General features: G+C 47.2%; 1 protein-coding gene and 1 long non-coding RNA gene across 7 annotated transcripts; one reads left to right on the forward strand and one right to left on the reverse strand.

Annotated features, from left to right (window-relative positions):
• Positions 1 to 4,557: 4,557 nt before the first annotated feature.
• Positions 4,558 to 10,838, reverse strand: LRATD2 (LRAT domain containing 2). 6 transcript variants are annotated; one of them, XM_038555513.1, is made up of 2 exons: positions 10,615 to 10,838; positions 4,558 to 9,398 (listed from the first exon to the last, which is right to left on the reverse strand). In XM_038555513.1, the coding sequence occupies exon 2, from the start codon at positions 9,299 to 9,301 to the stop codon at positions 8,348 to 8,350; it is 954 nt and encodes a 317-aa protein (XP_038411441.1). In that variant the 5' UTR covers positions 9,302 to 9,398; positions 10,615 to 10,838; the 3' UTR covers positions 4,558 to 8,347. The 6 variants fall into 6 exon arrangements, with proteins under 6 accessions (XP_038411441.1, XP_038411437.1, XP_038411438.1 ...); XM_038555509.1 differs by lacking the exon at positions 10,615 to 10,838 and adding an exon at positions 9,956 to 10,412; XM_038555510.1 differs by lacking the exon at positions 10,615 to 10,838 and adding an exon at positions 9,942 to 10,412.
• Positions 9,927 to 24,386, forward strand: LOC111098550. Its single transcript, XR_005368644.1, has 4 exons — positions 9,927 to 10,028; positions 19,955 to 20,113; positions 21,805 to 21,999; positions 22,751 to 24,386. It is a non-coding gene; the product is annotated as an uncharacterized LOC111098550 (long non-coding RNA).
• The last annotated feature ends 271 nt before the right edge of the window (positions 24,387 to 24,657 follow it).

A 24,657-nucleotide genomic window follows, 5' to 3' on the forward strand; every position in this document is an offset into this window, starting at 1 on the left:
TGCTCTTACTGAAATATAAAAAGAAATAGACTCCATTAGAATAAAGTAGAATAAATCATGCACAGCCATTGAGATACAAGAAAATTCTCTCTATGGGCTTTGATGTATTGGCCAACAGTATAGCCAGGTAGCAAAGAGAAATGTACCCTAGTATGAAAAAAAAAAAAAAAAAAAAAAAAAAGGAGAGAGAAAGAAAGAAAAAGAAAAAGAAAATTAGTGTTTGAAAAGCAAAATTAAAACAGAACAACAGCAACAACAACAACAACAAAAAACAATGAAATACTTTTTCTTCCAGAGGAAATTCTATTCCCAAAGGAAATACAGATTAATTTACTCTTATTATCACCTTTTCCCTCACCCACGACCCAGATTTGGTTTCTAATATTAAAGATCGTAACAAAATTTGCTAATTCAAAACAATGTTTTGTGTGTGTAGTCCCTATCTTTCACAATAAAAGCATTCCCTGAAATTCAATCATCTTATTATCACTTTCTTTTTTACATTTCCATATTATTTTTTCTACATATTAATTTTTTACATGAATGAGGTTTAGGGCTATAGCCAAGGAATAAGTATCAGTTAGTATTAATTGGTTATAATTATGTATAGCAACTTCTAGAACCATCTCAAAGGATATAGCTGCTCTTGGAACCTTGTCATGGACTCCTGCTGGAGTTGGGTACTACATACACAGAAATGTAAATTCAGGGTCCCAGTGTGGTAAAGGGACTTGCTCAAGGTCATATATTATATTTGTAGCCATGCCATTTGTGGCAGAGCCAATATGACCCCCACTCCACACCTAAGTGCTCCATGATGCACTTGATATACATTATCTCACGTAAGCCAATGAACAGTCCTATGGACTGGACAGTCCTAGTAACTCCAATTTTTAGATAAGTTAAAATGGCTTAAAGAAATTACTAACTTGCCCAACATCACACAGCAGGTCAGGGGCTGGAGCAAAGATCTGAAGCAGGCCCGTGTGACCTTATTTTGGTCTGAAGGAGGAAAGTGAGTCACAAAAGCACTGACAGGAGAGGGGCAGTTTGAGTAGGGATTGTCACAATGCTCCGCCACAGGAGGGTGGAGGTAATTAGGGGATGGTCAACATTCACCCAGGGTTTGTTATTGTTACTCATGATAAGGGTGTAAAATCTCTCTTGGAAGAGTTGCTTCTCCTCTTCCTGCCTCTTCCTACCTCTGGGGTCACTACCTTCAGAGCTGCTGCAACAGGAGTGAAAATCTACCTGCCTCTCAGATAATGCTGCCAAAAGTAGGAGCAGAATGAGGTTCTCTGTATCCTCCTTGGGTACAGAGAAGGGAGAGGCAGCCAAAGGGTGGGAGTGGCGATGACCTCTCAGTGGAGGAATCCTGGCCTGGGGCTTTGGAGACCAGCATTCCAGTTCTAGTCCAGAAGCTGTCGCTTATTAGCTATGTGACCAGGGACAAATGGCTTCATTTTTCTAAAGCTATGCCCTCAACTATAAAATGAAGCTATCAGCAGCTGTCCAGAAAGGCTGTTGTGATGATTAACGCTGGAGGCGGAGGTGGGTGGGCAACACCGTGACCTCATCGCTGTTAATATTATCACTACACTATCACTTCAAATTCACCCTCATCTCTCTGGCACCTTATACCTTAAAAGTTCTTAAGAAATATTGGTTGAATTGATGAGTAAACATAATAAAATGTATAAACAAATTAAATGGTTCATCTACTAAAGATCAAATCCTCTAGCAGAAGCTAAACAACTGCAGTACTAACTAGAGTTCTCTCTTTATCTTACCAGTTTCTTGTAGCTTAGCTAAGAAATACTCTAGAACTAAAGGGGAGACCTCTCTCGACCAGATAAAAATTCATTTTGAATAAGGCTTTTGAACACCTAGAATATCCTAGATTTTCTCTTTATCAATCACAATTGCTATTGATCTGCACTTTAGGTGCATTGTTTCATTTTGTGCTCACAACGACCGCTTAAAGTAGATACTATTATTTTAGTCCAATCATATGATTATATACATTATATTATATTATTTTGCAAGTACAGCTGAAATTCAGAGTTAAGTGAATATGACCTATGTCATAGGTCACATCCTACAGAAGATAAAATAAGGCTTCCAAGCATATATTTAACTTCCGCCAAAGTTACCAGCTTGACAGTGAGTAGAGCCCAGAGTAGAGAAACCCAGGTAGGTTGACTGTCAAGACTTAACCACTATTCAGTTTTTCTTGCCTAGGTCAGACCCTCTACTTCCAGTTTAGCTTAGCCACTGAGAATCCTCAGTTATGAGGTTAAGGTGAATGCTTATTAAGGTAACCAAACCTTGGAAGTTAAGCACATTGTTGTACAAGTTTCTCCCACCAAAGTAGCAAAGCTCATCTTTTGAGTCATTAATGGCCATTGATGACGAGGCACCAAAGTCTATATTCTGATGGTGGCCTGTGTTGGCCAATTGAATGAAATAATGTCTTCTGCGATCATGACTCCAAGACCAGGGCATGAAGGCTGTCAAACTTGTGCTGTTTTACCTCTGCTTCCATCCAGCCTGACCTGTGCCACTTCTCTCAGTCTCATCAGGCAAAGGCCCGAATTCACACTATTTATAGCCCAGCTGGCAGTGGAGTTCTGGGAGAGGAGACAGTGTCACTCCCTTGCTCCCCGTTTGATTCATCCTACAATCACTGCTACCTCACCCTCCTCACATCATAGAGATGACAGCACCTTGAGGAGATAGGAGGGCTTTCTACTCTGGCAAACTCAACCTCCAGGTTCATTCACTCCATCAAATGTAGAGTGAAGGTCTCTCCCTGCCAGGTCCTACTGGAGTAAGAAGCAAAGGCATTTTGAGGCCACTCAACATTCTTTCGTTCCCTCCCCAGCCTTCCTCCCTGAATCAGTGTAACTCGTGCCCACTCTAAAGCACCTGGCTCTCTCCTTTACCCTTCTCTCGTCTCCTCTGGAAGAGTTGAGCATAAATGCTTCCTCAGGGAAGCCTTCACCAACTCATTGACGGAGAGATCCCATACACCCTGTACGTTTCCATCGACTGAAATTAAATTATTTACTGTGAATTCCTTTTTGGTAAGAAGTCACCTGTCTTACCTGTTAGAATGTGACACTGAGGACAGAAACTATGGATCTGGTCTATCTTTTTACGTTAGGCACTGGGAATTCAGGAGCCTCCCAGTTAAGTACTTTGTGAATATTAGGTATATTAGTTACATCCTTTTTGCCATCATCTGTACTTTCAGAATTTTGGTCTAATTCAACCTACACCCATTTGCTTTACCTGAAGACCTACCATCAGCTCTGTACAGGGCCGCCTTTTATTATCATGTCCCATACAAAAAAAAGAGTGAAATGAATTTCCCCTGAGAAACCAAGACTCTCTCAATGTGTTTGCTTGTCATCTCTGCACATTCCAGTATCTAGACTAGAGCTCAGCATCCTCTACTCCTTCATAAATTCCTAGTATCTTGTGATTGCAAATACACACCAATCATTCTTGCATCTACTCTGCAGATAAAATGGCTCTATTTGTTCAATAAGCCAATTTCCCAGTTAATTCAGTAAAAGGAAATAAAAGCCCTTCTCACGTATTCTGGGTCTGTTCATTTTGGAGGTCCTTTTAAACGCTTCCAAACATGTCATTTTCCTACATTAAGCAAGCTCAGTCCACTTAAAGGGAATGGAAACAGCAGCCTACACCAAGATCTCCCAAGAATAAATGAACTTTCTGTATCAAGCTCCCTTCCCTCTATTTTCTTGTACAAGGAGAACCATGATAAATTAAGGACTCCCACTCTAGGGATAAATGGCCCTCCTGCTGCCGAGCTCCCTATTACTTTTTGCATTTCTGGTTCTTTCTATTTAAAATTCTCCTAAGAGCCTGTTGACAAAGCCCAGGTTTTTGAACCTCATGGGACTGTGGCAGTAGCTTCAGGTGCTGGCCTAAGCAGTGCTCGTGGCCTCCCACACACCAGTCCCAGATGCCACATCTGCCTCTCTTATCAACTGCTGGCATCTGCATCCCTTATGATGCCAACGGTGCCATGTGGTCACATTTGTCTGTTTTCTGTAATTCAATTACCCAGTGAACAGATTCCCTTTGTCTGAAACTGAAACCACCCAAGATGCAACTGATCTTAATACCAAAACGCCCCAGTATACATTCCAATATGGGAGTGTGGTGATCAGCAATGTTTGCATTGATTCTGAAAATCAATGTGCACTGAAAATTTATGTTTATGAGACATTTTTCACGAACACTGATAGCCTAGAAGCAATGGGTGATTAATTCTCACAGAGCAAATGCAGGGAGGGCTTTGTCACTAAATGAATTCATCGAAATGTTTACTGAGCAATGTAAAGATGAATATCCTCAGAAAAAACTGCAGCTTGATATTTGAACCACACATAGCAGAAAGAGGTATACAAGCGGGGAAAAAATTATAAATTCAGTTAACACTAATGAATGGTTTATTGGAAACCTTTATAGCGTTTTTCAAAAGGACTTGATAGATTTCATTTTAATAAGACAGTGAAGAGGAAGTGGTTCAAAAGATGTCATCGATCTTTTATTTTAACTAAACACTGCCCTTCATTTTGAAGGAAATGATACAATTTCAAATCGGAACCTCCTTCTCAAGAAGTGGTATGAGAACATAACATTGATTTAACATACAATCTTCAACAAAAATAGTTTACACAATTCACTAGGAAATAAAATACACATAGAATTTACCATGTTAGTAAATGTAATTCTCCATGGGGCACAAGAATTACAGCTAAGAACAAAACATAGTGAAAATGTGAATAACCAGTCAAGTTTGTAGTTACCATGACTTAAAAAAAAAAAAAAATCTCACAAATGTAACTTTCCAAACAAAACCATTCGATGACCATGATCACAGATTTTATTCTAATTTATTTTAAAAAATGGTTAGACGATCACATAATATCAAGAGTCTTCGACACAGTGGATTCGATTTTGTTAGGAAAAAAAATAGAAAACAAGTAGTCATTAATTTTTCTTAACTCTCCATAGCATATGTGGTACAAAATTAAAGTTTTGCTTCCAAAAATATGTTTCCATGTGGTTGTGGTGCTGTCTAGTGGTGCTCTTAGGGCCAGAAACACCGAAGACACGAGAAGTTTAACCACTGAAGTGTCATTTTTCATAAAAACTAAAGATTTCCTTAAAGGTCTGGTGTCAAGTCTTCTGCTAGGCATTTTAGTGCTATAAAGTCATTTTCAATCACATGTGGAATAAAAGCTACAAAAAGTAGGAGTTCTTTCAATACAAAAAATGGTGTCGCTGACGTTGTGGGCTCCTTTGACATACATGAGCAGTCTCAATAAAATATTTGCTCAGATAAGAAAATAGAATTTGTTTCATTACTTTTAGGATATGTTCCAGTCCGGGGTCCTGCTTATCCCTGCCACAACTTCTGAAGAACATTAGAATCGATATTTCTTTCTTTCAAAGAACATACGTAATTCACAGTACAAAAGAGTTTTAAAGTCTTATTCCCAAGGAGAAACAAAAATTATTAAATATATTCACTTTTTTAAAGTGCCAGATGTAGCCATAGCCTGGACATTTAAAAACTCACTTATCCACAACACTGCCACCTTGAGGAAAGAGGGGAAGTTGACGAAGTCCCCTTTCTTGGAGCCTTCATTGGTTGATTGTTGCTTTACTTTAGAGCTCTAGGGAACCCTAAGGAAACTTCCAACGGAATCATTCTTCATGTTCCAGACTTCACATCTCTGGTAGCCAGTAAAAAAAAAACGCTTGCATTACATTGGAAAGGAGATGGCTTTCCTCTTCTAGCTCATTTTCAAAAAAACAAAACAAAAACCCCCCCACCTCTTCTCTAGAAGCAGAATGCTACTGTTTATGGGTGCGGATTTTACAAGAGTTCTTCAAGTGGAGACTTCCCACAAAAAGCAGTTCCTTTGTAACGACAGTCACTGCTGTACCTCCGTGTGACTAATGACATTCACTTTCCAATTGAGGGCCAAGGAGGCAGACACACAGATAGGGAAGTGGAAAAGCTGGCTGGCTAGCCAGCCCAGAGCTACTAGACTCTGCTGTTCTGCTCTTCTCCCCTCTTGGTGTCTGCACGCTGGTCTTTCAACCACCACGTTAAGTGTAAAAGAAAATCCAAATCTGTTAGATGTGGGAGGTTCTCCTAAATGTCCTTTACCTTGCTTGGCTTTGCCACGAACAAGAGAATATAAACATGAAGCTGGGAGATTATTTCACATGGAAACTAGAGCTACATTTCCCCCAGGCGACTGACATTTCTCCAAGGTCCCAGACTAGGGCTCTGAGTGTGGTTCATCTTTAGCAATGTGACAGGACCTGTTTGGTGATCCTTGTGAGAACAGGGAACATAGCTAATGCCCCCACAATTATTTCATATTGAGGTGCGACGACGGTCTAGGCTTTTTAAAGATTATGGCATCAACTTCCAGGTTTGAAAAAAAAGTATACAAAGAAATCCTTCAAGTCTTGTTGCTGTGACTTAGAAATCCCCAGGGAGAAGGCCCAAACATGGCCACAGCTTTTTAGGACGCTCAAATAGGATTCCACTCCTACTGTAAGAATTTGTTCAGAAAATGACTTGTTCGGTGTCATCTCAAATGACTCCCAAGGGAAAGGAAAACTTCACTCAACTTTTGAGACAGCATTAGCAATGCCAATCTGCGGCACAGCAGCACCGTTAAATCAAGGGCACACATCATGCCAGAGCTCTCATGAATACAAGAGATGGGTTGTAAAAATTTCTAGAGGCCCCACAGTATAGCAAACAGGATCAGTGGCAGATTCAGAGTACAGGCCAGACTGGTGCCGACAGATCTCACAGCCACCAACCTGTGCCTTAGGACTGTCACCAGATTCAGTGCTGACTACACCAGGTGGCATTTAATTTGTGATGGCTGTCACCCCTCTCAATTGCAGGAGCGCTCTGAAAGGGGGGGGGGTTCTCCAAGGAACAAAGAGACTGCTGCAACACAATAAGACTTTGCATCTTGATTAAATTGCATCAGGTGTGGCTAGCAAAACAAACACCTCATCACTGAATAGACCTCAAGCCTAAGATTTTATCACCTGCAGAACAAAAGTGAGTGAGGGGGATGGGACAGCCAAGAGGCAAAAATAAAAAACAAAACAAAAAAACCCAAATCAAATCAAATCACAGGCCCACCACCAAAGCCTTAAGAGTTTAAAAAAGGGTTATCTTCACTGTTGAGGAAGGGGATCAGATGATGAGTGGGAGATGGGATTCCTGCCAGGGCAACCCCATTTGACTACTTCTGTAGTGGATACTTTATGGGGTGGCACCGGCCAACCCTCTGTGTGACCTGCGGATGAACACAACCATGCAGGTTTAATTAGATTAGAGACACAAAGGGCTATTCCCTCCTTTGATGACAACGTGGCTCTAAGTGCCTACAACAGCAGGCGAGAAACAAAGGCGGCAAAACAGAACCATAATTGAATCCTTCCCCAAGCTGGCCCGTGACAATGATTTACTTGGAGGGAGCAGGAGACTCCAGTAGAAGCCAGCTCCAGAAGATGAATTACTTGGGGGGGGGGGGGGGGGGGGGGAGGTAGCAAAGTCTTTGTCTTGTAGCCCAAGTTCACGAAACTATTCATCACACTTCACAGGGGGGCTGCTCTGGTTGTGGCCTGCTGCTCCCAGACCTGGGCCTGGACTCTCCAGCCTTCAACCCCAGGAATCCCCCAAAAGTAAATCACCCCAGCCTCCCACATCCCCCCCCACACACACACCCCGGGGTGGAGGTGGGGGTGCGCCTATCTGCAGCTTGGCTCTCTGCCAGCTGGGCGCCGCCACAAACCTGCTCAGGCTTCAGTACAGGGCCCCCTCCAAGCCCGGGGGGGGAGGAGGAGGCAACAGCAGGCACCAGTCCTCTGAACTTTCCTCCACCCCCGAGTGCTTCAGAAGGGTCGAGTCTGGACCCAGGTCCGGCAAGGATGAAGCGTCGGGCAAGTCTACCTTTCGGCCCAGCTCCTGAAGGGAGCCAGATCCAGCGGGCGGGCAGGAAGTGCCCCGGCTAAAGGGCGCCTACGTGCTCCCTCCTGCTGCTCCTCCATCCAAGAGAACGAGCTCAAGCCACAGCTGGCTGCGCATTTCGCCAACTCTCCTTTTCTCCAAATGGCCCAGGAGCCCAGATGGGGCCCGGAAGGTGCTGGAGGAGGGAGCGAGAGGAGGGGAGGGGGGCGGCAGCTGCTGCTGCTGCTGCTGCTGCTGCTGCTGCTGCGGCTGCAAAGGGCTCCCGCCCAGGGGCTCGGCACCCAGCTCGGCCGCTCAGTGCACCGCCGCCTCCCGGGCCTCGTCCTCCCCGCCGGGCGCAGGGGGGCGCCCGGGAGGCGGCGTAGTCCGCGCCGCGTCGCTGTCGCCCTCGTCCGGCTCCGCCGGGTGCAGGTGCATGGCCAGCTCCTGCAGCACGGCCGCGCGCCCGATCTGGTCGTTGCGCCGCTTCTCCATGATCAGGTCCTCCAGGCTCTGGAACTCGAGCGTGTGGCTGCGCTGCGCCGAGAGCTGGATCTGCAGCCGGTAGGGCTGCTTGCCGATGCGCAGCTCGCCGCCGATCTTGAACTCGCGCTTGCCGTAGCGGCACCAGGCGGCGAAGCTCTCCGAGTTGCGCCAGCTCAGCTCGCGCTCCTTGGCGCCCACGTGAGCCAGCGCGTTGCGCACCACGGCGCCGGGGCTCAGCGGCTTGTAGCGGTACAGGTCGTTCACCACGCGGCCGCGCCGGCCCTGGCTCGCGTCCGTCAGGAAGCTGTTGCTCACCTCCAGCCGGTGCAGGTGCACCACCTGGAAGTTGCCCACGTACACGGCCCAGTGCGGGTACTGCGCCTGCGACACGAACTCCACCAGGTCGCCAGGCTTGCACTTGTTGAGCAGGTTCTCGGGCGTGTAGGTGCTGAGCGCCGCCGAGCCGGGCGCGAAGCTCTTCTGGTAGATGCACTCGTCGCGGTAGAACACGGAACACTCCACCTCGTGCAGCCGCGGGTCGTAGGGCTGCGGCGGCGGCGGCGGCGGCCCGTCGCCACCATCGGGCAAGCCGTCGCCGCCGCCGCCGCCGCCGCCACCATCCGGCCCCTGGGGCGGCGGCTGCGGCTCCACGTCCTCGTCGTCGTTGGAGAAGATGTAGGAGACCCCGATGCGCGGCCCGTCGTCCCGGTCCACGCCGGTCGGGTCGGCCGTGGGAACTTCCTTGTAACTTAGGTGGGTCAGTTTCTCCACCTGGTTACCCATCACGCTGCGGATACGCGCTCACACGGCCGAGGGGGCAGAAAGCGAAAGCACCACCTGGGTCATCGGCACGGGTCCCCCGGACAGGGGCCGAGACCACCTGTTGGGAGAGGAAGGCAAGGCATGTAGAAGCCCCTCCACGGAAAGGACGAACTCGTTGACACAAGGGAGAAGGGCTCGGGGCTGAGCACCTGGAGCCATTTTACGGGGAGGCTCGGATGCGCCGAGCCTTGCCTCGATTCTCCACCTCTAGGGTCACGGTCCCAGGACGCCTGCAACTGGGGCCCTCCCCCGCCCCCAGCACTTCACCTCGGTCAGGCAAAGCCCATTGCATCAGCAGCTCGTACGGCTTCCGCCGGCGCCCTACCTGCCAAGCCCAGGCAGGAGGGGTGAAGAAGAGAAACTTTGCTCCAGTCCCCCTTTCCTTAACCCTCCTTCCACCCCAGGGCCCTAACTTAGCCCCTAAGGCGGCCCCCCCCCCCCAGCCCCCTCACGCCTCCATCTCCGGGGAAACCGGCGAGGATCCCGCAGCTCGGCCGGGGCCGGTGAGCCACCCTACCTGGCTCACCTGCGGCGCTTTCGCCTCCCGTCTCGCCCGCCCCTCCCCCGCGCGCCCGCCCGCCCGCCCGCAGGCTCGGGTTACCTGCGAAAACTCACCCGCGGAGAGGAGGCGGCCTTGGGGAACCGACCCCCCCACCCCTCCTCCCAGCCGCACCTTGAGACTTCTAGGGTGAGTTTGCAGGTGTGGGATCCGCAATCCGTCCTCTCCGGGCGCGGGCGGCGGCGACGCTGGGCAGGGGGGAGCGACGCATGTCTGGCCCCCGCGGCTACGGGGCGCCCCGAGCCTTGAGGATGGGAAGCGACGGCCGCGTGCGCCGCACCCCTCCCTCCTGCTGGGGCTGCTGCTGCCCCCCAGCCTGCGCCCGGGGGAGGCGGCGCGCGAGCAGCCGGCGAAGGAAGGAGCCTCGCTGCCCGGCGGCGGCAGCCCCAGCCCGGACCCGGCGAGCAACAAGCGCCGGAGCGGGAGGGACGGGATTGTAGATCCGGCTCCGGGCTCCCCGGGCGGGAGCGCAGCAGCCCCTGGCGCTTAAAGAGACAGACGCCTGCTCCCGGAGCCCGGGTCTCTCCCACACGGCGCGGAGCCTCCGGGGGCCCCGCCCCCGCCCCGCCCCGCCCCCGCCCGCGGGGCTCCGCCCAGGCCCCGCCCCCGCCCCGCCCCCGGCCGCGGGGCCCCGCCCAGGCCCCGCCCCCGCCCCGCCCCCGCGCCCGAGCCCGTTCAAACCCAGCTGGCAGGTACTCGCTTGGCGGGCTGACACCTCGGATCGCGGGGTCTACACTGGCCACGGGGGATCCCGGCTGCTTCCTAGAGCAGGGGCTCGCCGGGCGGGGCTGCGCTGCTTGCTCAGCTCGCGCTCTTCCGAGCTGGCGGCTTTCGAAAGCGATTGGAAGGACCTGCGCCACCTGCCAGCGCAGAGAGGACAGAGGGACTGAGAGTTTGGGTGTCTGTCCTGTTCCCTCTCCGCCTCGTTCCCAGAGACCTGGAGACGGGAGCAATAGTCATGGGCTAGTAAACAGGCGTTGGCTTCTGGATTTCCTTTCCTGGAATGTATTTCTTGCCCAAGGTCATTGAGAAAAGGATTTTTTTTCTTTCTTTTCTTTTCTTTTTTTTTTTTTACTGGGACAGCTGGGGAAGCGTTTCAGTTTAGAGGTGTTTCTAGAACGCGTGCTGTGAAACTTTCAGGAAGGCAAAAAAAAAAAAGTTCACAGAAAGGAAGCCCCATAAAACTGAACGAAGAGGGAGTGGCTGGCTTTGCTCCCAAGCCCTGCCCTCTGTTTGTAAGCTGTCCCTGGAAGGTGGCACAAAGTAGATTTCATAACCTCTTGTTGTTTGCAGAGTGACCGAGTCATCCGGTGGGTTACGAAAAGCATTTGCTCAGAAAAACCATTTGCGCTTGTCGTTTTCCCTGGGGATGGGGGATCTAGGAATTGTCTAATTTTCCTTAAATTAAGAACAAATTAGCAGAGGCCCCTGGTGGATCTATTTCCTTCTTGCTGACTTTACGGAAGGAAGTGACCGAAGAGGAGGATTGCCTCTTAACCTCCACCACAAGGGGACACTTGTTCCCTCCATGCTGATTTTGCTTTTTGTCTTTTGTATTTGCTTGTATGTGTTTTGTTTTTCCTTTCATTTTTGTCCCTTGTCTGAGATGCAGGTTACCAAAGGGTTCTTTGTCTTAAAAAAAAAAAAAAAAATAGGCTTAGGCATTCACTGGAACACCAGACTCATTCGTGGTGGAATTAAGAATGCAATTTAAGACCTCTTCTACCCTGTTTTCCATCACTGTTTGTTTTAACTAAATTTTTCCAGGTAACACTATTATTAATTCAGTATGCATACCAACCAGTGGAAACAGGAATATACTAACACTACTACGATCCTTTTTAGTGTGAGAGAGAGGGAAAAAAAAAAATCAATCTACTTAGGCCCTTTTGAGCCCGAACAATCGATATTGGCAGGGCCGTGATGGAAGTTAGTCCTTCAGCAAGTCTAAGATCACAGTACAAGTTCCGCCAAAAAGAGACTTCTGTGTGCCTGCTGTGCAGATTAAAATTACAATATTTTCTAAACAGCCTCGGGCACGTGTTCTGAGGTGCTGCTGTTACCTGAACACTTGGTGTCACCACCATGTGAGCTCCTGGAGGTACTCATTTTACCAGGGAGGAGTTAAGCTCACAGAGTCAATGACAGTCATTCCATGTCTGTTAGTCTGAGAAACCTCTGCTAGGGTAGACCACTTTGCCGCAGCTGGTCCTGGGTAGGTTGGCTGGGAATAGGAGAATCCATAGGACACAGAAGTATGACAGTGTGCTGCCAGCACTCTGGGACAAAGATCTAACAAGTAGGAAACAATACCTAGTCATCTAGGTGCCTGTCCCCCTGTCTCGAGCAGCTGTGTCCAGGTATGTGATCATGGCTCAACAATATTTCTTGAATTGAAACCAACTGGAAAGTCTCAGGGGAAACAGGTTCTGAGTCATTTTTATAACCCAGTGCTTCGTAGTTAGTTAAGTGCTCTGTAAGTGCTTGATGGATGCTTTAGCAGAATTCCTGGCCACATTAATGGTCTCCCTCCTGTGTAGCTTATTCCACTAATTCCTGTTTAGGGCCCAGCCTTCATCTAGCCACCTGGGGCTCTTGGTCAGAGGTTATATAAGGGCTCCCAAACGTGCTTTGCTCATCTCAAATAATCGTTTAGTAAATTTAAATTAGCTGTCAACAATCTGGAGACTTGGGAAATCTCATGTTTAAATTTCCAGATTTGCTGGAAAAAGGTAACTGTGTGAGCCCACCAGGCCCACATTCTACCACAATGGCAACAAAGAGCTAAAAAACTAAGCGATCATTGCCTTGGAGATGAGATGTAGTCTCCAGTTGGCCCCCATCCCATCCCACCCACCTCAACTACCTTAGTTCCTTGGCTGGCCTGGGGAATCTCTGTGTTGGCCATCTCTGCCATTTCACTTGATTATATATAATTCAGCACGTGATCATTTGCCATCTGGTATTATTTTTTAATTCGTGTATTTAAAATGTCTTTTCTAGAGAGAGCTTGATTCAAAACATGTTTCTGGAAGAACTGCTAGGTACCTACTTGTCTTATACACCACACATTTATGCTATAAGTTCAACAGGCAGCATGCTGGGCCTTAGAGGTATTCATGTCCCCATGGAGGAGACAGAGAAATAAGTAGACATCTTAGGACAGTATGGCATGTTCTGAAGGAAGGGGAAGTAGGAGTGCCTAGGGGAAGTTTCAAGGCATGTGGGCACAAGTGAATGTCAAAATGCCTGCCATCAGGGGTGTGTGTTGAACTAGTGAGGGTGACATAACTGTAGATTAATAATGGCAACTACTAGTGAGCTCTTGATTCTATTTTTCTGTTTTATTAAGTTTAAAGAGGCTGGGTGACTTCTCCCAGCTGGCAAGTGGGATGATCCCACAGGTCCCCTTGACTTCAAGCCTTGTGCTCACAACCACTTTAAGTAGAGATAAACACATTCTTTAAGATTTGACAAATACTTGAGTTTTGCTGGTTTTACTGGGATCCAGAGAGAACGCCAAGAACACAGTAGACAAAGTCCTTTCTCTTATGGCATTTATGTGTCGATAGGAGGAAGGCAAGTGGCAAATAAGTCAATGGATAAGAATTTCTGAGAGAGATAAGGGCCCTGATGAGACCAAAATAGGGTAATGGGATCGGCTGGCTGCAGAGAGGATGGGGGTGGGATGGGTGGCCTACTTTGGATAAGATGGCCAGAGATGGACTCCTGAGGGAGGGAAACTTGAGTTGGCACTCCAATGAGCTGGCCTTGGCATTGCCTCCACATTCCCAACTAAGGTGGGAAGGGATTAGGATGTTCAGGAAAAGGAAAGGAGACAGTGAGCTGGGGCTGGTGTAGGACATACAGTCAGAAAGGTAGGAAGCTTTGAGGTTTGAAGGTCTTCAAGCTGGCTGGCCCTCGGAAAACGACTCTTCAGGGCCAGGAGAGGAAGCAGGTCAGGTCCAATGCCAGGTTGCAGAACGGAAGGCATTCCATGCAAATGGAACCTGCAAACAAAGGAGGAAGGCCATGCAGGCACCGCACCGTCCCCAAGAACAATGGCTCACTGAAGACACAGTTCATTGGATTTGGATTCTCAGCCACACTGTAGCTTCATCCCCCCCAGCCCGGTGTGACCCACGTGTCACATCCCACACACATCCTTGGAGGAGGCGCTCAATAGAAACAAGCTGTGTTGAATGCCAGTTAGTCACTCTCACAGGATTCCTGTCCAAAGCAGTGGGGAATAATCGAGAATTGACATTTCTACCTGACAAGGCACAGGCCCTGACTCTGCAGGTGTAGTAGTTTGAATGGCTTGCTCCAAGAATGTACAAAACAGGAGCACGAGGGCGGAATTATCTGATTAGGCAATCTGGAACTTTGCCTGTTCCCCGGGCTAGGCCCCGGCCTCCCCGTGGCAGCAGATAGCTGAGTGAATTTGCTGGAAAACAGATTCCTCACACCTCCATCTATTAGGAAACTCCCAGACTTACCTGTGCCTGCTACCTGCTACCAGGGTTTTGTTGAAACCATAGGAGGTGAGCGGTAGCAGAATGGAAACAGATGACATGGGTCGGTGTTGTGTTTGCCACATGCATGACCTTGGAGCCTCTCTTCTCCGTTTGGCCTCCTCTCCTGGTCTCTAAAATAGGGCTGATGGTACTCCTGGTCTCGCTTGTGAATCCTCTGATGAGACAGTTTCTGTGGAGGCATCTTGTAAACCCTAAAGACTGTGGAGATGCCAGGCATTATTCACACACCGTGGAAGAGCCAGATGATGATTTTAATATGGGAAGGAAAAGGATAACCATTTGCTGTGGGCATGGTCTCACTAAATTTCCATGCCAATCCTGTTTTTAACATTTCCCAGATAAGCACCCAAAGCCCCAGGGATATGAATCTTGCTGACTGTAAGTGAGAGAAGCTGGATTCAAATCCAAATCTGGCTGGTTCCAAGCCTGCTTTTCTCTCTGCACCAAGCTGCCTCGGGAACACCAGCATATATGTTCATGTAGACATTGGCCAGTCCGAGGACCAGGCAGCTGGTTGTGTCTTCTAGATGTAGAGTGACCAACTTGACCTGGTTTGTCTGGGACTATCCTGATTTTAGCATGTCCTAGGCAAACTGGGACAGTTGGCTGCCCTATGTGGGTGCTTCCCCATCGTGATATTGCCTTCCCTGAACCAAGGGCTTTCATGGAGTTGTGTGGTGGGTGGAGCAGGGATAGGAGAAGGGAGCAAGGCGAGTCACGTGTTTTCATCAAGACCTACTCTCACAAAGGGCCCCCGTTTCCAAATGAGGTTATAGACACAGCAGCTACTGCATAAGCAGGACCATCCAATAAAAAAAGACAATAGCCTGCTTTTGGCATTTATTCTTTTTTCTTTCTCCGTTTTTAATAGGATGCTTCCACAGGAGGTGAGGGCTGGGCCTCTGTCCCCTCTGAGAGCTGTGCCCTGCCAGCTGTTCTTCACACCCTCTCAGCCTGGCTATCTTAGGCTTTAAAACCTGCATACAGAGTTTTATACTTTAATTGAATTATTCCTTGACCTTCAGATTAAGGAAGGAATCACCGAGGATGAAGAGTGGCATCCTTTTCCTCAGCTTCTGCATTCTGCTTGCTTTGGGCCTCAGATAACCAGAGCAGGCTCTCTCAAGCAGGCTGGGCCAGAGCTAGGCTGCCCTGCGGGTAGGCATGAAGAGGAGATGCCCTGAGAAGGGGTCTGGGGCTATGCCGCCCACACAAATCCATTAGTTTTCCATGCATTCATCCTTTGGCTAAACTGTGAGGAAGCTTTTAATCCTTTTCTAGAAGAGGACTCACTAGTGGGAAAACACCGAGGCCTGTCCCTTCCAGATCCTTGCTGTTTGGGGAGGCCCCTGACAACATACTGTTGATGTTGAACCGGAGAGTTTGATTTGTGCTCCGGAGTCTGAGCTTGTAGCTGGGCTCCTGCAGAAGCCTCATGAAAGATGCATTTCACCAGGCGGTTCCAGGGGAGAGACCGGCTTAAATTATAGCTCTATAAATCCAAATATTGGCATATCTGCAAATCCAAATGTAGAGATTTCAAAAAAAGTCTAAATTCTAAGAATCTTATTTTGCACTTCTTGTGCAAAAAAGGGGAGGATGAGATATTTAGAGAGGAGACAAGGCTGTCAATAATGAGAAAAGCTTCAACACAGCAAATCCAACCTCCTTTTCTTTCCTTGGGCATTCTTCATGCTTCCAGGGAAGAAGAGCTGACATGAGAGAGGAAGACAGCATTTGTTCAGCATGGCTTTCTGCAGGACAGATTAGAAGAGCCACCTACTGAGGATTTGGGGCGTAGGGCTCAACAAATCTGGTTGGTCAATTTATGTCTCTTTGCCCAAGCCACTTCCAGGCCTAGGGCCAAAGGAAGCCCATGGGGCTCTTAACCCACTATAGTCTGTTCACAACCCAGCAGCTCCTAGCAATCCCATGAGACCGTGAGTCAAACCAGGTCGCCCTTTTGGTCAGAAACTTCCTGTGACTCCCCCTCTTTCATGGGGAAGGGCCAGAATCCCTAAAATAGGCCCTAAAGCCCTGGCCTGTCTTCCACCTTACCTCTCTGACACCCCCTCGCTCACACTTCCAGACACACCGGCCCCTGGCTGTTCCTCCCCGCCATGGTGGCCATGCCTTTCTCTCACAGCCTTAACATTTGCTGTTCCTTCTGCCTGGAAAACTTTTCCACCAGACAACTTCATGGTGTGCTAAGTCTTGACTCAGATGACAGCTTTCTGGTGAGCCTTCCCTGGGCAACCCTATTTAAAATTCCAAATGTCCTCCCATACATATTCCTTACTCTTCTTTCCTGCTCAGTTTCTCTATCACTTATTTAACTCACTTATCACCTTTTAGGATTCTATTTTAATTTCTATATGATTTTGTTTATTACCTTTCCTAATTCGGTATAAGCTCTATGAAGTCAGAGATTCTTGTTTTGTTCACTGAGGTATCCCTAGTTGCTAGAACAGTGTTTGACACATATTCGGGTTATTCTTAATTTAAAGATTACTTTGAAAATTCCCTAAGTGCCTGTAGTGTTCCAGGTACTATCCTAGACAGTTGAATCTTTAGAGCGGTTAAGAAGTTGAAGCCAGGTTAATACAGCTAAGTTTCACCAGGAAATTATAGCTCTGCCCTGTTCAACATGGTAGCCACTAGTCATATGTGGCTGTTGAGTACCTGAAATGTAACTGGTCTGAAGTGAAATGTGTTGTAAATGTAAAATGCACACCGATTTTATAATATGGTACAAAAGAGTAAAGTATCTTACTAATTTTTTTCCAAGTGATTACACATTGAAATTGTAATATCTTAGATCTCTTGGGTTAAAAGATGATTTTACAGAGTTGGGACACCCACCATTAACATTATCGAGCATGTTCTATTCCCTACCAACTAAGTAACTTTCTGAGAGGCGTTTGGGGAGACATGCTTAGAAACAGTACAGATTGACCTAATAATTATATTTCTTTTTGTCAATCAGTAAGAGAGGTGGGGGACTGGCTTCATGCCTCAGACTGTGTAGGCTAAGTCTATATACTTTCTATGGGTTGGCTGAGTTGGGTTTCTGAGCATTTGAGCTTAAGGATTATACTTCAGATGATGAAGAATTCACGGAAGTGGTAATAAATAAGATACTAGCAGCTAACATCTGTGAAGTGCTTACTATAAATAACACCATCCTAAGAGCTTTATGTGTATTTACTCATCTAAGCCTCACCTAACGAGCTAGGCACTGTTATCAATATCCTCAAGCATCTTACCTATGACAACATAGCTAGTGATTTTTGGAGTCAAGAGTCATAAGAGTGATGTGTCACAAGAGAGTGTCACACAGTAGGGGTAACCTCCGGCCACCCAACTGCCGCAGACGGTAACCAATATGGCTGAGTTCCTTTGTCTTCATACTTCACATCCCTTCTGTCTTTGCATTCACTCATGAATCTGACTCCTCACCATCCTTCTGGCCTCATGTCTCCCCATTTGCCCCCTCTGTATGGCCCAGCCACATCAGTCCTTGGTTTCCTGTCCACATCACGCTTGTGATTACCTCAGACCTTGACATGTCCAATCCCTGGGCCTGGAATGTCCTGGACTTCCACTCTTCATAAAGCTAAATCCTTTGTATGCTTCTTAAAAAAAAAAAAAAAAGATTTTATTTATGTATTAGAGAGAGCACAAGCAGGCAGAGTGGCAGGCAGGGGGGGTAGGGAGAAGCAGGCTCCCCCGCTGAGCAGAGAGCCAGATGTAGGGCTTGATCCCAGCACCTGCGGTCATGACCCCAGCCAAAGGCAGCCCCTTAACTGACTAAGCCACCCAGTGCCCTAATCCTTTGTATTCTTAATGTCTCCAATTAGGTCAAGTCCTTAGAGAGGGTTTTGCCAACTACCTTATTACCCACCTCACCCTTCCTCAGCCCATTTGTTTCCTAGTAACACTTACTACAATAATGATTGTATTTGCTTCTTTTATCATTGCCTGTGTCTCAAGGAGCCCAGACTGATGTGTCACCATTGCACTCTTATTATCCAGTAAAGTGTCCGACACACGGTTGATGCTTAACAATTATGCATTGAGTAAATAAACCCCTCTTTCGATTAGCTTTATATTCTCATTTTTCATAGCTCAGGAGAAGCATTTCTTCAAAAAATGATTTTGAGTTGCAAGAATGTGTTCGGTTTGCAAAGCGAACGTGTGAAGTGGAACCCTGAAAAAGCTGAAGGAGTAAAGTGGGTCAAGGGAGAGAAATAGAAAAGAAAAAGAAAAAGGATGACAATAAGGGCCTATTAAGGGGAACAGATGTCAAGAAAGGACTTTGCTAAAGCTCATGGCATCAGGAGTTGATGAGTTAACTGATGAGACTGCAGGAGCGAAGGATGGGATGGGGTTCTCCCTCTACGTGGGGAGGACTTACCTGTGAGCTAGCCCTGCCCTGGACTCTGTGGCCAGGGCTGAATGTGTACCACTGTGCATGAGGGTCGGCTGCTGTGCCTGCCAGTCCCATTCCAGGAATCCTGGCCTACTTTATGCCATCCATCCATCCTCCACTTGCTATGCAAAGGAACCAAAACCTGCCCCTCACCCTCTGGATGCTCATGGCTCCATCACATCAACTAACTAGCATCTACAAAACAGCTTAGGAAATATTCAGTTAGCACTTTTTAAAGTAATGGGTTAATGAATGCATAGAATTAAGCCTTTGTCTTAAGAGTCCTAAAAGCAGGGCAGCCCCGGTGGCGCAGCGTTGGGGATGCCAGACAAAGGATATTTAGAGTCTGAGCCAAAAGGATAAGTATATAAGCTATGTTTACCGAGCTTTTGCAAATTGGAGAAGCTATAATCACTCTGTCCATAGCTATTGTAGGGGAGGAAGCGAATAATTTTGCTCTGTCTTAGGTTCATTGGCTGGGGTCCTTAAATTAGACTAGCAAATGACAGATTAACAAGAGAAAAACAAATAAAAGCTTATTAACGTGTGCATCACACATATACGTGGGAGCACTCTGTGAGGCGTAGATCAAAAGGGTGTTTGGAACTTGGGCTTATATAGTATCTTAGCAAAGTATAGTAATTTTGTAGAGAAGTGACAAGACAAAGGACTTTGAACTTCTAGGTAAAGCAAATTGTGGGAAGGCAAATATATGGGGAAACTAATAGTAAACTAATGGAAATTTTCTCTGTGCCATCTTGTCTCCAATGGTACAGGAAGTGGAGAAAGAGCGACACCTTAACAAGGGGAATTTGCCTGAAGACAGAGGGGGAGGGCAAAGCATTGCTTATATCTGCTTCTTTTCAGTTGCCTTCCACCTTGCGCTAAACTGACACCTTTTGGGGTAACAGATTATGCTGCTCTTCACAGTGAACCAGCGGAAAGATGAGGTCTTGTCTCTGAGATAGCAGGAGACTTCATTCTGTGCCAGGTTCTGTGCTAACTATTTGTAATCATTACCTGGTTAACCCTTCTCATAACCTCCCAGAACAAGTTCTCTTATGATTCTAATACCCATTTTATAGCTGGGGAAGGTGAACCATCTAAAGTGGCAAACCAGCCAACCAACAGGATATGGACCCAGCCAGGTCTGAATGCAGGCCCTACTGGACAGGGGACCCCGGTGCCCCAGCAACTATTTTTCCACACCAATGTGACCAACAACAACAGGAAGGAGCTTCTTGGTAAGCCAAAATGTAGCCATTGACTGTTTTTATCTCCTTCTCCTCCTCTAAGTGGGGTGTGCTTCAACCAGAGCAGCTAGCTCAAGGGTTTCAGATCGGTGTCTTAGACTTCAGCACAGCCACACTGACTGCAATAACAGACTGATAGAAGATGGCCCCATTGGGAAAAGGAACCTGAACTTTCTATATCAGCAGAGCCCAGGGAGAGGGAAAAAGAAACAACCTGAGGACCCTGACTAATTTGATAAATGAATATATTACTGTGGGAGGGTCTGAGTCATTAGAGCTCTGGGGACATGCCAACGATGATAAATAAATTGGATTTCAGTGTGCTGTACCGAATCACTACGTCCCGGCAGGCACTTAAACACGACACCAAACCTGAGCATGAAGAAGGCTGCCATTTTGGCAAGGTCAGAAAGATTCCAGCTCCCACCTGGCAAATTTCCCTCACCTAGGGATTTACAAATTCCTGCCCCAAACTGTCAGGGACTAGATCAACATTTACCAAGACTGTACTCAGCTCCTTTCCTTCCATTGTCCACAAACCTTGGGGTTTCTGGCCTCCTAGGTCGTTATGTAAATGAGTTACCAGCAGACTCTAACAACCATTAACTAGGAACACTCCACCTTGACCATCTTCTAGTTAGCTGGATTTCTGCTTAACTGAAGGTTAAATAAAACCTGCCTTGTTTCCTTCCTTGTTATTGAAAATCTTTCGAAACTGTGTTAGTTCACCTACCTGCCTAAGTTTCTGCAGCAGAATGGAAATAATTACATTTTTGCTTGATGATCAGACATCTTGCAGTGCCTTGGGGCGCTGTTCTTGCCTAGCGGTTAGGATTAAAATTTCAGTGTCGTTGGAGACTTTTGTGAGAAATTGGGCACCAAATGTTCTAAGTTGAAAATAAATTAATTTTGCTGAGAGAAATGTAGCATCTTGCCTTCCCAGTGCCTAGCAAAGTGTCAGGAGCATTTTCTCAAAAATGCTGATGGAGTCAAAGGATGCCTGATATGAATTTATTTCTTGCAGCTTTTTTCTCCCCCTAATAATGATTGTTCCTGCTCTTTATTGATTGCTAGTGATCGGTTCCAGATGTTGTGCATGCATTACAGCATTTTATCCCTTGTTGCCACCCAGAGGGTGGGCTTTATGCTACAGAGGAAGCAAAGGACCCTCAGAGAGGCTGAGTGACTTGGCATAGGTTCCAAAACCAGGAAGGGACAGAACAGAATTCACATTACTTGAGGCTTTTATGAATGGCAGTTTTCCTCTGCATATGGGGGCTACATATACCAGGACTGCCCCCAAACCACAAGAAAATGGAGCCTAATAGGAAGTGGAATTCCCTGTAGAAAGGGACAGACACACATACACCCCATGGCCCTAGACTCCTCCGTCTATTAGGGAATCAGTACAGGGTAGTAATTTCAAGAAGTGATTTCCAAAGTATCCATGGGAAAGGACAAGTCTGTTGGTTTGGTTTCCTGGTTTGGTTTCTAATTTCTAACTTTTTGTGCACCTTTGTCAAATAACATAGATAGAAATTACTAGAGGATGAAGTCAAAAATAAAGTGACATACAAGCCATACCTTCGGTACTAGACTTAGCAGATATGATAACCTGTCAAATAGTCATAAAATTTCCACCGGCTTGCTCCTAGTTTTTGTTCTGCTTTCTCTATGGACAGGTAACGAAGAGTAGATGGATGGACAGAGGTGCTCCCATTCCACTACATAGCGCTGCGTCAGATGGCCCCTCCTCCAGGTGTGGTCTGACTGGGCAGCATTGGCCTCACCTGGGAGCTGAGCTTGTTGGCTATGCAGGATCTTGGACCCTGCTTCCATCTGCTGCATCAGAATCTGCATGGGAGCAAGGTCACCAGGTGATTCTGGGGCATCTTAGTGCATAGGAAGCACTGTCTTAGAACATAGGCTCTGAAGTCTGACCACCTGTTTTAATCAAGCTCTTATCTCTTACTTCTGTGTGACCCATCTCAACCTTTCTATGCTTCCAGTCTCTAGTTTTCACAACGAGGCCATCCCCCCACCCCCACCCCCACCTCTGGGCTACTGTGAGCACTGCCAGGTGATCTATCCAGGGGGCTAAGGCCAGAGGATTACACTCAAGGGCACCCAGCCCCGAACCCCATGGAGTCCTGCACTATAGCTATTGTGATTGTTAATGATTAAAAAAAATTTGGGGGGGGGGGTCCTAAGCCATCCTATTGTCTTTGAGGTCTAGGCATTCAGGCCAAGGATGGTTCCTTTGATGGTCATGTGATCTGTTAGCTGCATGGAGGGCTCCCCTTTCCCTGCTGGACTCACATGATTTAAATGGCTGCTGAGGCCTTTTAAAGCCCATTGGGAACAGCTTCCTCACCCCACTGAGGACCACCTGTTCTTACTAACCATCCCAAACAGAGCGAGTTTGCAAGGGGGCCCTACAGGCTGATAAGTTTTGGCCTCCCAAGTTGTTGAGAGCAGATCTCACTGTGGCTTGGTGGATCTTTCTGGCCCATGGAGCCACCACAGTTCAGCCAGGAGAGGGGATACACGCTCTGCTGCGGGTGGTGGGGTTTCTGGGGCAGCTGTGACTCTTGGATGCTCTCTTTCTTTCTCCTGTTATCTCTACAGATGAAAACCAGCGTGTCCACTGGTGAGACGAACTGTTCCATGAGCCGGGGCCAGGAAAAGGCAGCAAACAAAATGAACAGTCAGCCGAGTAGCGTTTGCTAGAGATTTACATGGAAACCTGCTCACAGATGCAGGGCTGCTGGATTTATAACAAGGGTGGGATAATTTGTTCTTGTGTGCTAAGATAAGGGCAAACAAATTTCATGCTGTGATGTAAGCTCCTATCTGCAGAAGTCAGGAAAGATTCCCTGCCCTGCTGCCGAACTGCGTCCTTGACAAATTATCCTGAGAGGTTTATTTCTCTAGAGACTTCATTCTAGAGGTCATGCTGGGGCCTAAGTGTGGAAGGTGGAAGGACATGCTGGTTGCAGAGAAAGGAGACTCTTCTATTTCTGTGCATCTGGAAGCCCAGAAATGAAAGTGGCCACAATGCTGGCTATAGTATTTGGAAAATCCCTGAGAGATGCTGGGGTGGCATTGAATAGCTCTGTGGGATCCGTGGGCATGGTTGAGGAAATATGGCTGGAAATAGATGTTCCCATTTCACACCACACTTGGCCTTGGTCCAGCAGACACACACAAGCACTGGCTCTGCCCTTTATGCTGTCAATGGCAGGTAGGTAAGTGTCCTGTGTTCCTAGCTTTCCTCATCACACCTCCATGGAAAGAAGCCTTCACTAAGGTGCAGGAACTAGCTGGCTGTCTCTGCCACCCCTTCTACTTCTCGAGGACAAAGGTACTTACTGTCTCGATCATCTTTGTATCCCACATGCAGGAGTTACTCTATATATTTGAATAATGCTTACAGAAATAAGAAAGCAAGCTAGAGCTCGGAGGGTGAACCCCTAAGAAATGTCAAAGCCTAAAATTTGGAAAATTATGATTCTGTAGTATATAGTGTTTAGTGTTTTCCATATATTTGTTTTATAATCCTAATGATTCTATATCTAATTATTATTATCTCACTTACAAATCTTCCACTGGAGGTTCTAGAAGCAAGAAAACACAGGTCTCATGTAGTGAAGCCAGGATTAGAACTCACTACTATTAGGCAACCAACCTTTCTTTGCCCAAGCTGATCTCAGAGTCTTGATTCCAGGGTATATCACTATCCATGTTTCTTTAGGGATTTCCCTGGGCCTGGGCCTGGGTCCCATTTTTCCCATCTGTAAAATAGGGGGAGAGACCGATTAAGATCCCATCAGCTGCTTGTCAGTGGGTGTCCGGAGCGCAGGAGGAGGAGGTGTGCAGTCAGGCAGACTGGGTGATGTCAAGTGTGAGTCCCCAGTAAACTGGATGTTGTTTCGCCAGTGTGAAAAAAGTGAACAGGGAGCCAGTCAGTGGCACAGAGCCTTCTAGAGGCAGTTCATCCCAGGGCCTGGAAGTCCAATCTAGGACTGGTGAGTGACCAAGCTAGTGTAATAGAGAACAGTGATCCCAAAAGATGTGCATGGTCCTGTTTGTGTGTTTGCAGAGTAAGGCACACATATGTGCACACTTATGCACACATGGATACAGCCATCAAGAGAGGGGATCCCTGGGTGGCGCAGCGGTTTGGCGCCTGCCTTTGGCCCGGGGCGCGATCCTGGAGACCCGGGATCGAATCCCACATCGGGCTCCCGGTGCATGGAGCCTGCTTCTCCCTCTGCCTGTGTCTCTGCCTCTCTCTCTCTCTCTCTCTATCATAAATAAATAAAAAAATTAAAAAAAAAAAAGAGAGTGTCTGTCTGAAGCCAGAGACACAAGAGACATAGAATAAGATTCTTCTATGTTGCAGATGATACCATACAAACTCTCCAGCTTCCCCATATAGGACTTTGAAGATTATAAAGGTCTCTTATTAATCAGTCTCCCTCTGCCCATGATTTCCATATTCTTGGGGCACACAGTGTATATTATACATTACA

The sequence above is a fragment of the Canis lupus genome, chromosome 13, assembly GCF_011100685.1.
Source record: "Canis lupus familiaris isolate Mischka breed German Shepherd chromosome 13, alternate assembly UU_Cfam_GSD_1.0, whole genome shotgun sequence".
Classification (NCBI taxonomy): domain Eukaryota; kingdom Metazoa; phylum Chordata; class Mammalia; order Carnivora; family Canidae; genus Canis; species Canis lupus.

Bases quoted from the DNA above. Each gene is read 5' to 3' on its own strand.
- LRATD2 (XM_038555513.1), bottom strand. From the start codon at position 9,301: ATGGGTAACCAGGTGGAGAAACTGACCCACCTAAGTTACAAGGAAGTT.